The 15,918-nt window shown below is 34.1% G+C and overlaps 1 protein-coding gene across 2 annotated transcripts in view; it reads right to left on the bottom strand.

Moving 5' to 3' along the window:
* Window positions 1-909: 909 nt before the first annotated feature.
* LOC149806330 (uncharacterized) overlaps window positions 910-15,918 on the bottom strand; it is a 73,173-nt gene continuing 58,164 nt past the window's right edge. The window contains exons 7-9 of one of the 2 annotated variants that reach the window (XM_089951646.1): window positions 10,875-12,086; window positions 7,702-7,884; window positions 910-1,124 (exon numbers count right to left, since the gene is read on the bottom strand). In XM_089951646.1, the coding sequence (XP_089807772.1) occupies window positions 985-1,124; window positions 7,702-7,884; window positions 10,875-12,086 (1,535 nt within the window). In that variant the 3' untranslated portion in view covers window positions 910-984. The remainder of the gene's footprint in view (window positions 1,125-7,701; window positions 7,885-10,874; window positions 12,087-15,918) is intronic. The other variant, XM_089951656.1, reaches the window with a different exon arrangement.

Genomic DNA, 15,918 nt, shown 5'->3' with positions numbered 1-15,918 from the left:
TCACTTAGGAAGAATAAAATGATAAACAAAAGGATTTAAATAGTTATCAATCATTTATGTGACGGCTTTTCTAACGACTTTCCTAGATTATTCAACATCGATAACTGAGCTTATTTTTCTTCATAAGAGATCATTGTAAACTGCTAGCTAGCAAAACGCATGTTGATTCCTTCTTTGACCCCAATGACTTTGATTCCTAAAATTTGATTCCCATCATACGAATTGAATTTGTTATCTTGTCAAGCATAGAATTATATAATATTTATAATTTGCTGAACTGACAAAGTACTGAAATTGCGATTGCGATATTCAACGAAGATTGCAAATGAAAACATTATTATGTCCGCAACTTATTTGGAACCATTGATCCCAAATATGACCAAAGAATGAAAGTATTTCTCTTGCATGTATTTTTACATATTAGCTGTTAGAATACTACACAAATTAGGATGTCGCGATAAGATTGATGTTTACAATGTATGACTCATGTTTGCTAAAATATTAAAATATATAATAGTTGTTGTGACAGCATCATCTGCATTTTCCATGTTTTTCCTTCTGTCATTTATATTTCGATCTCTTTTCATACAAACAGAATGTTTGATGTTTACATAATAAATACATCGATGATTTATCTACATGCATGTGTGTATATAATTCAGATAGGAGTTAACAAACACTAATCGTAATTCGCTTATTGTTGTTTCGTAATTTGCGTATTGTTGTCTCGTAATTGCCGTATTTTTGTTTCGTAATTACCGTATTTTTGTGTCGTAATTGCCGTGTTGTTGTGTGAAAGATACCAAAAATGATCATTTTGCAGCCGACGGACTATAGCAGCATGAGGGTCAAAACGTATTGAAAAACGTCAGTTCAGGAAGTTAAATGCGTGAAATAAAACCACATCTATATGCGTATTTCAAGTTTATTAACCGTTATTAAGTTCTTCTTTAATTATTGGCAAATATCGCCATTGAGATCATACTACACAATACAAACACGGCAGGTTTTTGGACACATGTCCTCGATTTGGTCACCCATGGGACAATACGACAACCAATGTGGACATTTCGGATTGTGGTCCTTACAGAAATGGCCCATTCTTATCGGGGCATCGGGCATTTCTGGAAGAGAGAAAACGAAAAAGATACGCAAATAATTTAAAAACAACACTTAGTATGGGATACCAGTCTTGTATTTAAAGATTCGACTAATTTCATAGATTTGTTTCTACTGTGTAAATAATTGAAGACGCTTCCGGCATATTTCTACTGTGTACATAATTGAGAAAGCTTCCGGCATATCAAGCAAAAATTGTACAGACCCAAGATCTGCAGATTGGATTTCAGTAGAGAGGACTTTTTTTATCTTGTGGACACATCAAAGCATAAAAGACAAGTTAAACTCCATAACATGATTTCAACTTAAATTTAGGTCACAGTACAAATACAGGGACATAAAAATACAGAAAACGTGTGAAATAAACCGTACGTGCATACATAAAATTTGAACATAGTTGATCACATAAAATAGTGACGCAAAACGTAAATAGATAAATATATGCTACAAAGTTTCAGATTTCTATACCTGATGCACGAATACCAAAACAAGTGAGCAAAATAGTATGACCTCCTTTAATGTACTTTCAAAATAGAAAAGAATGGGTGGGTGGGTGGGTGAATGGACAAAATTTAAACAAGTTAGAGACTTGAAAAGAAATGTAAATGAGCACAGACTTTATAGAAGCAACACTAAAATGTGTTTGACCTTTTCTAATGGTATTTGGACATATTTGATGGACTTTCATATCAATCCTATTTGATGGACTTTCATATCGATCCTATTTGATGGACTTTCATATCGATCCTATTTGATGGACTTTCATATCGATGATTTAAAGGAGATCCGAGAACATTACATGATGTAACAAATTGAAACATTTCTTGCTTTGGGTAGGACTGCAAAACTTTTGAATAACGAATTAGAACTTTAAAAAATGCAAAGCCAATATTAATCAATAGATGTTACATCCTTGTATTCTTTGGGGTATATTCTCGCGAATCGTGTGAATAACAACGGGTTATAATCTCGTTATAGTAAAAAAAAGTCTTTTCCTCAGAAAATGCGAAGACGGGAGTACAGATAGGATATATACTCGTAAAGATGTAAAGCAAAAGAGGCCTGCTCTTTTCGTCCTTACACATTTGCAAGACATTCATTTTCTTTACTAATATCCAGTTATAGCACTATCAATCCCCCAACTCCAGCATCACACTAGGATTTTTCTACTTCATATTTAAATTTAAGTGATATTACTGTTCTTCTTACTTGCGATGTAAAAAAAAAACATTCATAACCCCATTCCACTCTGATAATTTTTTTTCTTGTTTGTACGTCTAATTAGTATAATGCAAACAGTAATTCGTTTTCGTAAATAGGTATCTTCTTTTACAATTCACGGATAGAACAGCTACAAAATATAGATATACATAACGTCTAAAGTCATAGAGAAAAGCCAACAAAACAATACGAATTAAATATACATAACACTGGCATGGTAGAGATGTTAAAGCTATTGTTGTACCTACTTATAAACAGATGGTTTAATAGCGTGTTTACAGAGAAGTTTCGTATCAAATATAGTTTTTCGTATCTAAAATTAGCACTGAGCAATAACAGCTATTTTTTTACAAGTATAATTATAACACTTTATTTTCAATGACTTTTCATGTTCTTTACAATTCTGGTATTTTTAATATTTTTTAATTTCTTCTCTCGGCCCTTATCCAATGGACTAGTGACTCTTTACAACCGCAGAACTCAAGCGGAAAGCAGGAAATAAAAGTCATTCAAATCCTTATATCCACATGCTCTAAAAGGAGTTTAGTATATTTATTTTATCCACGAGTTGTATTCACTCTTCCCAATTCAGCAACCACTTTTAGTTAATCCTGTCATAATATTTGTAAACGGTAGATTGTATAAAACACTTTCTAGAAAATAAGTATAATTTATAGCGTAGTTCCTGTACATTTCTTTAATAAAATTTAACAGACATATAAATGTTCCCTTGATTCCATCATGATATATATTTGACTCCTATCTTTGTTAAAAATCCAGTGAGCTGGATTCTAGTATTTTAGAGTTAATGTGGTTTTGATACGTATCCAGATTCATCTTCATATTTTAATGGTAACTCCATTATGTATTATGTAATTAATTATATTACCCTGCTAGGGTTCTAATTTACTGTTTTCTCCACATTTGTCACAATCTATTATCTCGTTATCATTCAAAAACTCAAAACTTGTGTGCTTCTTACAACGGCTATCTGTTCATGGCGCTACATCCGTCTCTAGAGAGACATGAACTTTCTGTAGATGGTCTCCAGACGATAGATATGTCTTTGATGCATCATTCCTTTTAATGACATAATATTTCCGCAGGTTCGCAACTGTTATCAGAGTCATCATGTGTTTCTTTCTATTTCACGCGTGCATGCTTTTGCCGTTACTTGTTTCTTAACATTTTCTTATGTTACGTGTTTAGGCTCGAATAAGCAGTTACACAAGAAAGAGTGAAAACAACAAGCTTTGAAAAATATAACAAATATTTATTTCCCTGTAAAAATACTGTAAAAATGAAGAAAAAAATAAGTTACGGTTTTAAGAATTAAATCCAAAGATAATCCACGAATAATCCACGAATAAAATTTTAGAAGTCCTAATACTGAAATGTTCTAATGAAATCAAGTTCGAGTCCCTACGAAGAATCCAAGATGGAAGGCGATGACGTATTTTGTATCCTGTATTGTGTTGTGGTCTACAGTTCCTTGTAGAAACACAAGTAACACTCCGATGATGGAAATCAGAATAAACTTTTTAAGAAATGTCTTTGTTCAAGAATTCTGTATGAGCACAAAAATATTTCCACAGAAACGAATTAATCTTTTAGAATCCAAATAATCTGAAGAAAAATTAACATATAACTCGAAAACTGGCAGCAACAGAAGGAAACGACTTGACATCAAGCGTTTTTGAGCCCAGACTGCGAGATCTCTCTTTATGCATCACTATTTAAACTAAGTAATGCGCAATTTTGGAAATGCCTAATTGCGAAATAGAGGATCCGATGATAAAAGTTGTTTACTTTACTAAAAACTATTTACAAGTCAAGGGTCACTTATCCAACACAGCCTCGATCTCAGCCTTATTATTCCCACAAAAAAATTAAAATAACTTGCTCACGTGGCTGTTACTAATTTTGAATTAGGGTCGGGAACCAGGTCAGCCTTATGTTTAAAAAATGAACAGTCAAGGTCAAACTATTTTCTGGAAAAGTATCCAGTTCCTAGTAAACAGAACTTCATCATTTTGACATATAATGAAATTAAAAAATAAAAAGATTTGACAACTTACAAACAATTAAATCAGATATAAATTAAATCAAATATAGATAACAATTTACTCAACTTTTTATATGTCCCTCTTTTGTGTTTATTAAACATGCCCTCTATTTCATCTTCCTTTAAATCTTCCACGTTGTAAAAGACTGGATCATCCATAATTACTTGCTTAATTTTAAATATTCCTTTCTTGTCGAGTTAGAAAGTTTTGCCTTTCTTTAAAAACAAAATTGTTTTGAATTTTAAAATTCTAATTATTTTGGTTCGAGTCTCCGATTCGACTAATGTGGGTATGTGAGAAAGCTTGCCAGTAGCTTCTCGTGGGTCGGTGGTTCTTTCCGGGATTTCCCGGGTTCTTCCTCCACCATTAATACTAGCCGCCATGTATAGCCTATCGTGTGCTGAAAAATGGCGTTAAACCCTACAACAACAACAACAAATCTAATTATTTTAATAATTATACCTTTATGTCTCCAAATAAAATAATTAAAGAACCAAGATCCGTTCTTTTCATCTTCTGTTTTCCTTTCTACCTGCTTCACCTGGAGTTATATATATTGATATGTATGAGTGTTCTTTAATCCCCACCCACCCCAAAAAGGAACTTTGGTAACCCGTCAGCCCATTTTCTGTTGCATTTGTGTTGTTTTTTTTTATGGAGGGTGATTTTGTTTTCTTGGCGGAAAATATTTCATTTTCCAGTCTTTAAACTTCTGCTAAACTTTTCATTTACAAAGGTTTGTTTACCTAAGTTAAAAAATATGAAATGTTTTCCTTTTCCAGAACACCCTTAATTAATTGTATGTAAAATTATACGTTTTCTTCTTTTTGTATTTTCATTTCTATAGCAACTTTGCAATATGTTCTATCACTGTTAAATGTATTTGTTTCAATCGTTGTCCTTTTCTTATGTTTGCATGTCAGCAATATCTGCTTACCACTGGTCTTAAATGTAAATAACAGAGACTCTTATGAAGTTTACCTTTTTATCGTCTGCATATGTTGTGTAAAAGAAAATGTGAAAGTAAACTGATCAATCAACCATTCTTTCAATTCAGTGCAATTTATTTTCTTATTCTTCCGTTTAATTTGTTCCCACAGTTGATTGATACTTTTTAATAGCAACTGAACTTTCAATATCTCAGTACAGCTGTCTTAAATATATATTTGTTGGTTATTTGGAGCCAAATAATAACTCCTGGAGTATGTTTTATAATTTATAAATTGTCTTTAAAATATATAACCAGAAAATCGAAAGACTGTCTAGTGCAAAAACGTTTATTGTCAACAATTTCCAACGTTTCTTCAATTTTTCCAAAGGTATGAATAATAATAATAATAATAATAATAATAATAATAATAATAATAATAATAATAATAATAATAATGAGGACTTTGTATAGCGCCTAATCTTTAGAAACTCTAAGCGCTTTACAACATTAGAGAACACCTATAATACTTGAATACTTGCATATTGATATCAAAATATTCCTATTGTGGATTCTGCTAGTGTTACTTCATGTAACGAGACACCATGTTTCGTTTTAAAGCTGTTTGTCGTCTATCAATCCTGTTACTGTGTGTCTGAATATTTGCAAATTAACCTTGGATAAAAACCTTCAAGTTGTACTGTACCGACAAGGAAACAGTGTTTTATTCTTTCCTCGTGCTGCACTGATAAACCATCTTTCGAGGTGAGTTGATGCAGCTTACACCAACGTTAGCATTATTACATGTAATCTTTAAACCTGAAGCACTACACTTCACCTTCTTGATGTTTAAAATTAACAAATTAACAATGCTATATATTCTCTTGAATGTTATTATTCAACACATCTTGCTTTGACCACGCTTTGATACAGTCCAAACATGGAAACTAACAAACATTGTCTCCAGAAATCTACAATGTTCTTGTCATGTTAAACTTGTTAAATATTCTTTTCGATGTAATGTTGCTTTGTCCCATTTATTTTTATGTGTAAAGATCACAAAGCATTTTTTATGTTAGCTAATTGTTTTCAGAGCATGGAAGTAATATATTTAATTATGGTAAAATAATCAGGCCTCAGTGATCAAGGATTTTTGTAGAGCTTATACATTCACTGAGCTCGAATTGTAATTTCAAGATATTTCTCGAGTATTTAAAAGGCTGCGCTACTTCAAAATTCATCGTAGTCAGTTTATCAATGTATCAACGGTTAATTTAAGGACGTTAATGTGATTTCATTGGCGAAATATCTCGTTTATATGAATTAAGGATATTAAAATATGTAACTGCCATCCTTTTGGGGACGCATACGAACAATAATTGCACAAGACTAGACTCCCCCTTCATATGTATCTTTTAACAAATGTTATTTGTTTCAATCGGTCTTAGTCAAATCAATCAATCTCCCCACTCATTATAATTTTGTTCGTTTATGCATATCGTCTACATTTCTTGCTCTCTTGGACGTTTTGTAATTATTCAATTAATTTATATATTTTTGCGATATTTATTGAGGACTTTCATCGAACATCCTGTAAACTTTTCATTCTGTTTCTTAAAATGATGTCGTATTCGAACAAGAGCCTCTTTAATTCCAATTTTTTTTAGTTTCCTTTCGGTGTGAACACCGACAAAAGACTGTAACACAAATTTTAAGTGGAAATCTCGTATAGGAAAACGGACTTCCCAGAATTTACAGCTGGTTATGGATGGCAATCACACAGGTTTGAACATGAAAGTTCAGGCCCTCGATTCTAGTACATCTAAGGCGCTGAGGACGTGTTTATCCACTGTGCCATTCCAACTCTCTAACATTTGTAAAGTAATTTTTTTATTTATTTATTTACTTTATTTTTTTTGGGGGGGGGGGGTCAAATGCCTGTCCGCCTATTTATGATAGGTCGTCTTACCAGTAATGCATCGTGATAAAGAAAATAATAACGACAGTTAGAGGGTCTCGTATATGTAACACTAGCAAGCGTTTATCCCTGTGCCTTACTGTATTTGTTTCGATGTTTGAGTGCCTATGTATTGCAACATGTTATGGCAATACTGATAATTGTAATGAGAAATCTTTCGTAAGCTACTGAATATAGTAACAAGTATTTTTGACTGAATATCGTATCACGTGTTTTAAAATGAACATCAAAACAAGTTTTTGACTGAATATCGTAACAAGTGTTTTTGACTGAAATCAGTCATACCTCCCATTCTCGCTAAATAAACACCCACTGATGTGAAAAAATCTTCCTCGACCTGTCTTAATAACGGAATTGAAAAGAAAATAAATAAATCTGGAATAACATACCGGCGCCCATCAAAGGTGGGGGTGGTACCGTAGCTGCTCCCTGTCCGGGGCACGTGGTACACGTGACTTGACAGTTATTTCTGACGTAACCGTTATTCAGACAGTACATCTTCCAGTGCTTGCAGTTTATATCCTTATCAATACATGGTGCTGGAGGCTGTGTAGGCTGCAACGGCTGGAAGCCTGGTAGATTAATCAATAAGTCAATCATTCTGTATATCTATATATTATATGTGTGTCAATTTATAAACAAATCAATCAGTCAAATAATCTAATGATCGATTTGTCCACAAAATCAATTAATCATAATTCTATAACCAACCTTATTGTTATCAAAATTACTAATTGTTCCCATATTATAACCAAATTATGTAAGAATCTTTTTGTTAAATTCCACGACAATACGTTTACAAGTGTTAAGAAGGCGAAAGTTTTGAAATGTAATTATTGACGATAGATAGATAGATAGATAGATAGATAGATCGTATGACTGGTTGAGAACTCTACATTCGCCATCATGCAGAAAAAAACATACTTCGTTAGTTTCATTGATTATTTGCGAGTTCCGTCTGAATGAAATGAACGCGAAGGCTTCTGGGTCCTTCCATTCAACAATAAACTAACTGTTAATCGTCGATTGCAAATCGATATTCCGCATTGTCCGTCTTTCATATCATAAGATCTATTTATTATCTATAAAATGCATAACGCTGATAACATTCGCTCTGAATCAAAGCTTATGCTAGAGCAATACAGAACGTATCGTCAGCATTTTGTGTCGGCACTGTACTTTCTACGAAAAGCTTATGAAACAGATTGATACGTAAATATTTATAAAACGAATTTTATGATTTTTAACATAAGAGAAGACTAGAAATTTCATTGAAGTACCGAGGTGTATATCGAGCTGGTGGATAATTTTAATTAGTTAGGAATTGGTTTCACTAACAGAGGGTTGTTTCCATGTGCTACCGAGTTTATTGCTGGAAAATGTGTCAAAGCAATGAACTTTCTTCTGAATAATACTTCATATCTACAGTATTCAGTGAATATACTCCATGATTTATTTGATTATTTTATAACTCCTGTTTTGTCTTGTTGCGGTGAAATTTGGGTATTTTTAAAAGCTGGCAATATAGAATGGATACGTAGAAAATAGTGGTTAATAGATGTTAAGCTTTCTACCAACACTATGTTTATATAGGGAGAATTAGGCCGATATCCACGTGATCTAAACTGATATGTTCGCATCATTGACTAATTATTCAAATTGATAAACAGAGATAATTATATTCTTCGAAATATCTACCGATTAATGTCTACCCAGTTGCGACAAAAATAATTACAAAAACTGGTATTTGTGAGTATTATGCAATCGAACACAGATTATTCTCTGTCTGTCTGTCTGCCTGTCTCTCTCTCTCTCTCTCTCTCTCTCTCTCTCTCTGAGATGCACACAGGCTTGTATCGCCATTGTTCATTAATATATTTATTCATTTATGTATCAGAGTATCGCATCTGAATCGTATTATACTGACTGTGTGCTTTTTTGAATACGTCAAATCATTAAAATTCTATTAAATTCAATTCATATATTTTTCAGGCTGTAATAAGACTCGTTCTACTTGCTGGAACTGTGGAAGTATTTGAGCGACTACCTATTTTCCCCTTCCTCATTACGCTTAGGAAGTCCCGAAATGATACGACGCGATAATACCATTTTATTCCAACAAATTAATATTTCATTTAATAAAGTCATGTTGTGTTGCTTAAAAATAACAAGTTAGTATTTTTCCTCAAATAAATATTCTGATTTCTAAAAACAATAATTCGTTTCTTCAAATTCTCATTTCTTTCTATAAATTAATGCTTCGATCTCTAACATTAGTAGCGTTTTCCCTCAAATTCAGAACACAATTTTGTATTTCTTTCCCTCAGTTTTGTATTTCTTTCCCAGATTAACATTATATTCCCTCAAATTAATAATCTTTTCCTTTAATTCTAGTTGGTATTTTGTAACATTCTGCATTTCTTAAATTGGCTAATACAAGTGAGCGAAATTATGAAATTGAGGAACCGAAATGTTTATTAGAAGGTGCAAATTATTAATTTGAGAGAATTAAATTCTCACTCTGGGAATGAATTATTAATTTATGGGAACAAAATATAACGTGGAGTAAAAAACTAGCGAATTATTTTTTTCATTGAACAACATAATTATTGAGTGAACCAGTTAATACTTTGATTGAAAAAATAAACAAGGAACGAAATATTAGTTTAAGGGTACAAAATAATAACTTGAGGGAACGAAATATTAGTTTAAGGGTACAAAATAATAACTTGAGGGAACGAAATATTAGTTTAAGGGTACAAAATAATAACTTGAGGGAACGAAATAATATTATTACCATCATACTGATGGTTCCGTTTTGGTCCTTATTTCATGTTGGATGAATGCTAACGGGCATTGATGCCTGGAGCGTATAGCAACCTCTCAAAAAAAGTTAGAAGGCGTTCCTAGAGAATTCCCACTTTACCTATGACTAATTACGAATTTCCCTCTTTTATCCAAATTCCATGGATATGTTTCATCCTTAAATTGAAGGGCACTCGTAATTTTAAAACTATCGCTAAGCTAACACAGACTATTTTATTACGAAAGGGTATGGATGCTTGGATCACACAGGCTCCAGCCAATTAAATTTAAAAGTAAGCCTTATGTAAAGTTTTATTTTGGTTAAAAAGTACATATGGTTATCCTGTTACAGACGTTTTTGCTTATTTCACACGTTCTTAATTAAAAGTAGAAATTTCGACACATACGACTTCTAGCAACACTACCTTTACAGGCTTTTACCAAATGTAACCCATGCAGCATCGTCCATTACGTGTACCAGTTTACATAGAACGCCAAGAAAATATGCATTGTTTGCATGAGCTAATGAAACAACGAACAGGAACTACTGAAGAATGACAAAAGAAAACGTAACACTATTTAAGTGCCTACTTTTTCTAACACAGGTTATATGTCTCTATGCAGTCTGACGGTATGGTTCAGTCAATTAATAAATTTGACGGTATGGTTCAGTCAATTAATAAATTTGAAGGTATGGTTCAGTCAATTAATAAATTTGAAGGTATGGTTCAGTCAATTAATAAAGTGATATTGTTACCTGGATATTGTTGTGGATGAAGCTGAGCCGCTTGGTTAGCTGTTTGTTGCTGGTATCCAGCGTAATGGACTTGTTGAGCGTTTGGGGATGGATATTGCTGTGGCTGTACAGGTTGCGTTTGTACTCCAAGGTGTTGTGGAGACTGAGGATAGACTGCATGAGGTTGCGCATGATTCTGTGGTGCAGGATGGGTTTGAACCGGTTGATGCGCAGGAGGCTGCTGTTGAACCATGTGTACTGGTTGGTTTTGCGGCATTTGTTGTGGATAACCAGATTGGTGTTGCGGAACGAGCTGTGGTTGAACAGGTTGATATTGTGAAACGACCTGTGGTTGAACAGGTTGATATTGTGGAAGAGCCTGTGGTTGAACAAGTTCATACTGTGGAACGGCCTGTGGTCGAGCATGTTGATGTTGCAGCACAGGTTGTGGTTGAATCGGTTGATATTGCGAAACGGGTTGTGATTCAACAGGTTGATGCCCCGGATGATTGACGGGTTGGTGTACCGGCTGTGGTTGCATAGGCACTGATTGTTGTTGCACTGGCTGTGCAGGTTGAGACGGGAAGCTAGGATGACCAGGATGAATATTTGGATTTGGTTGGACAATATGTGTTGCACTGATGGCAGCTGGAAAAGGATTGGTTTCTTTCTTGTCTATCGATGCAATATTAGGGATGACAGCTGGCTTTGGTGCTGATGCTGGTACCGGTGTAGGTATTGAAGCCTGAGCAGGGATGTGTTGCGCTTCTGGTACCTGTGAGTGTGCGGACGCTGATAGATGAACTTGAACTGGCACCACTGCCTGCATGTGCATTTGTGGAGGCGCCTGCATATGCATTACTGCCGGATGGTGCATTTGGGCAATCGGAGGTGAGTGCGCTTGTACAGGGCTTGGTACGGCCACATTAGAAGGTGGCATCGGATTGGCTTGCTGTAAAACTGGAGGTGCGCCGGGTGGAGATGGCGGTGTAGGTGGCGGAGAACCTATTAAATTTAAAGGCGGTGGATAGTTTGCAGGATACGATGGTTGGCCATTTGAGGGGCTAAAATTACTGGTGTCGTGATGGCCAGGTGGTAAAACATTAGCTCCTGGGTAAGGTGGAGGCGGCGCAATGTCTGAAAAATGTGGCGAGCCAGGCGTTGGATATTGAATGGAAGATGTTGGTGGAGTTGGTAGACCTAAGTTGAATGACCACATAGGAATATCTGGAGCTGTTTTGCCAAGAAAGAGAGAAACAGGAAACAGACGAAAATTACGCCAACCGGCCATCATACACGTAACAGATTTGCAACATAGTAAAGCCGGTATTTGTAAGCCATTAACGATGAACTATACCAGATACCTTTGAAATTATCTGAAAATAGCAACAATGGTTTATAAAAGTCAGGGGTGCACAACCTTTCTCGGCCAAGGGACCGATTTAATTTTCTAAAACCACTCGAGGGCCGCAATCACTAATTTCTTTATTACAATTATTGTTCACGGGCCAGATTTTTTGTTTTAATTTGCCCTGAGGTGAGGACAAGACACGTTCGCGGGCCGAATCCGGCCCACGGGCCATGGGTTGTGTACCCCTGATATAATTAATCACAAATTCAACATCGTATCCAATGACAATAAATTTTTAAATGCTTATTCCAAATCGTTAGATACGGTCCTTATAAAAACAAAATGTCCTACAAACTTCAAAATGTGACTGAATGTTGGCAGCAATCATCAGCAGTATACAAATTTTTCACAAACTTACTAGCTGCCGAATCTGGGTGTAATTTTTTATGGAGATGGGGACGGGTGGGGAATACTTTATTTTGCAAACATTTTATTATTAAAATTATTATTATTTTTATTTTTCCATAACTTCTATACGTCAACGGAGTTGCAGTAACCTGCTGACTCATTCAGGAATAACCAATGGAAGCTGTAGCGATGTCCATTAAGTGAAAAAACATAGTGGCCTTTAACACCTCAATATTACGCTTACCTTCCAATTTCGGTCATGTAGAATGATGTCCCACCCAGTCACATTATCCTGACACCAGGCCGACCAGTCCTAACACTAACCTCTTAATGCTGAGCGCCTAGCGAGGCAGCTGTTAGTACCATTTTTGTAAGCCTTTGGTATGACTCGGCCGAAGTTAGAACCCACGACCTCCGGCTTCCGAGGCGGACGCTTTAACCACTAGGCCACCGGAGCGTCAATAATAATAATAATAATAATAATAATAATAATATAAAAATAAATAAATAAATAAATAATAATAATAATAATAATTATTATTATTATTATTATTATTATTATTATTATTTGTTTTTCTTGTTGTTGGAATTGCTGCTCTTATTGGTTGTTTTATATCCAATGATTTTTTATTAGTTAACTAGTATATGCAATTTGTCATCCACTGTATCATTTTGTATTAGTGTGATTGATATGTGTTTGATAATTTGATGTGATATTACATTTGTTTCCTGTACTAGAACACGTATATGCAAAAAATTTTCTGCTGTTTGGATGGATAGTAGCATACGAATGTGAGACGCCTGCATGGTCTGGTCTCTCAACAAGTAGTCATTTTTCGTTGGGTAAAACAAGTAATTCATTTGACAGATACTGGCAAGAAATAGTTCATGCGAATTTATCTGGTTATAATAATGCCAATCGTGGCTAATTTTAGAAAACAAAAAGTGTTTGCATATTCATCCATTGTAGTGTGCGTAGACTGAAATGTATATGCTGATAATATTTAACAAGAAAAACACCAACCGTCTAGACATGAAAACTGAACTGGAATTAAACTGACCCGTCCAATCACATAGAAGAGACGCACAAATGGGGGCAAAATTCTCGTTTTGGAACAAAGAAGATGGGATTATTTTCTTGCATCTGATATAAGTTGAGTTTATGCATATACTTTTTTCAAAGTGTCCAAGAGGAAATGGATACTGTAAATAAAATGTCCAAATATCAAGGAACATTTTATACATTAATTTGTAAATGCTACTGTAGAAGAATATTTTTCATGGAGAAGTAAAGAGGACCCTCTATATATTTTTCATGGAGGACTCTCTATATATTTTTCATGGAGGACTCTATATTTTTCATGGAGGACTCTATATATTTTTCATGGAGGATTCTTTATATATTTTTCATGAAGGACTCTATATTTTCTTTCATTTCATGATCAAATTCAATTTGAAATTTTTAAAATGAAAATAAGATTAGAAACTACAGATTACACTCTTAGAAACACAAAAGAGAGACTGAAAAACTCAAATGTGAAATATTGACAATTCATAAATATATCTTACGTGGGGAAAATGTTTGGAGAAAAATAAAATAAAAAAGAAAGCAGAAGGAGTGTATAACAAAATACAAAAACGGTATTATAGTAAATTTTAGGGCTGGATAATACGAGTTTGGGGAAAATAAATGAACAAAAATCTACATAATAGATGGAGAAAACTTTCTTTAAACTTGAAAGAGGTTGTCGTCAAGAAGATTCCATTAGGCTCTATTTGTTTAGCATTGAGTTTTTAGCTATAAATTAAGAGCAGAATGTGGATAAAGAAAGAGATAGCTTTGATGTAAATGAATATAAACTGGGTCATTATGCTGAAGATGACTTCATGGATTTGTACGTTCTCTCAAAGTAACTACTTTTGAATATATTTTTCTAATCTGAACTTAATTGCAACATAAAAAAAGGCTCATTGGATTTGCAACAATAAATGTTTTGATGATGGACCTTAACTTGCCTATTTTTAACTTTAAACTACTTGGCATTAGGTTTTATCTTTTTGAAGAAATGATTGAAATAAATTTTAAAGGGGAAAATAAAGTATTGGTAATATGAAATGAAATAAATGTCACAGTAGTTGGTGAAGTACAATGCAAAAACTCTTGTTTGTTCATATCCATACATCTTTTTCAGAGCTTCCAACTATAACTGCAAAAGTAGAAATACGAATTAATAGTATACAATTTTTAATAGAGTAGTAGAACTGAAAGAATTTAACGTGACGTCTTAGTAGCATCTGTAAATGAAGGAGGGCAAAACAGATTTATATTTGCTTATTGATTGGGTGTATTAAAATAGAGTGGATTACAATATTTTTTAGAATGAAACTGGGCTGTGGAAAAATCAACGACTACAACTATATTTAAAACTAAAAGTTTGTTTAACATCTACGAAGAAGGTAATTTTAAGAATTCCGATAACTCCTATCAAACAGTATTTGTATGGATGTCATTTTTGCATCACCTTACTGGATAGACGAATCACAAAGTTCAATTGAATATCGATCTAAGAGGATTTAAGGATGTGTGTCTTTCAGACCATTCTGTAAATACAAGTACTGGAAAAAACCTGACACTGAAATTCTTAATGATTTAGTAGACTATCAGGGGAATTTATTACTGTGAAAAGATGATAAAATGAAAAACTAGATTTATGAATTTTTAAATCCCTCTCTTTAGCATCAATAATTCCAAATTATGGAAAGATGCTATTAAAAATTTAGTTTAAAATAATTTTATAAGCATGATGATAAAGTCAAGAATTTACAAAATCAAAACTCACTGAAAAATAATCTATAAAGTCTTTTTTCACAAAAGGTTAAAAGCACCATATTGCTGAGCAAGAAACTTAGGTCCGCGTATCCTAAGGTGGCCAAGTGGTTAGAGCGTCCACCTCGGATGCGGGAGGTCGTGGGTTCGATCCCCGGCCGAGTCATACCAGAGACTTACAAAAAATGGGTACTAACAGCTGCCTCGCTTGGCGTTCAGCGTTAAGAGGTTAGTGTTAGGACTGGTCAGCCTAATGTCAGGATAATCTGACTGGGTGGGACATCATGCTACATGTCTGTGGTATGATGCCCCAGTGCTAGACATCACTATAAACTGCCACACTGCAGACATCGTAGCGATATGACTTAAAAATTGTTAAAGCTACGTTAAAAATCAAAATCACATCACATCACATCACAGGTCCGTGTATGAAATACTAATATAGGTAGAGAGGAGTGGTCTCAGGTTTATAGTCAGCG

The sequence above is a fragment of the Sinohyriopsis cumingii genome, chromosome 1 (genome assembly GCF_028554795.1).
Source record: "Sinohyriopsis cumingii isolate HCF-2022 chromosome 1, ASM2855479v2, whole genome shotgun sequence".
NCBI lineage: Eukaryota > Metazoa > Mollusca > Bivalvia > Unionida > Unionidae > Sinohyriopsis > Sinohyriopsis cumingii.
Note: the sequence above shows the minus strand (reverse complement) of the source record. Positions and strands in the feature narration are given on the sequence as shown.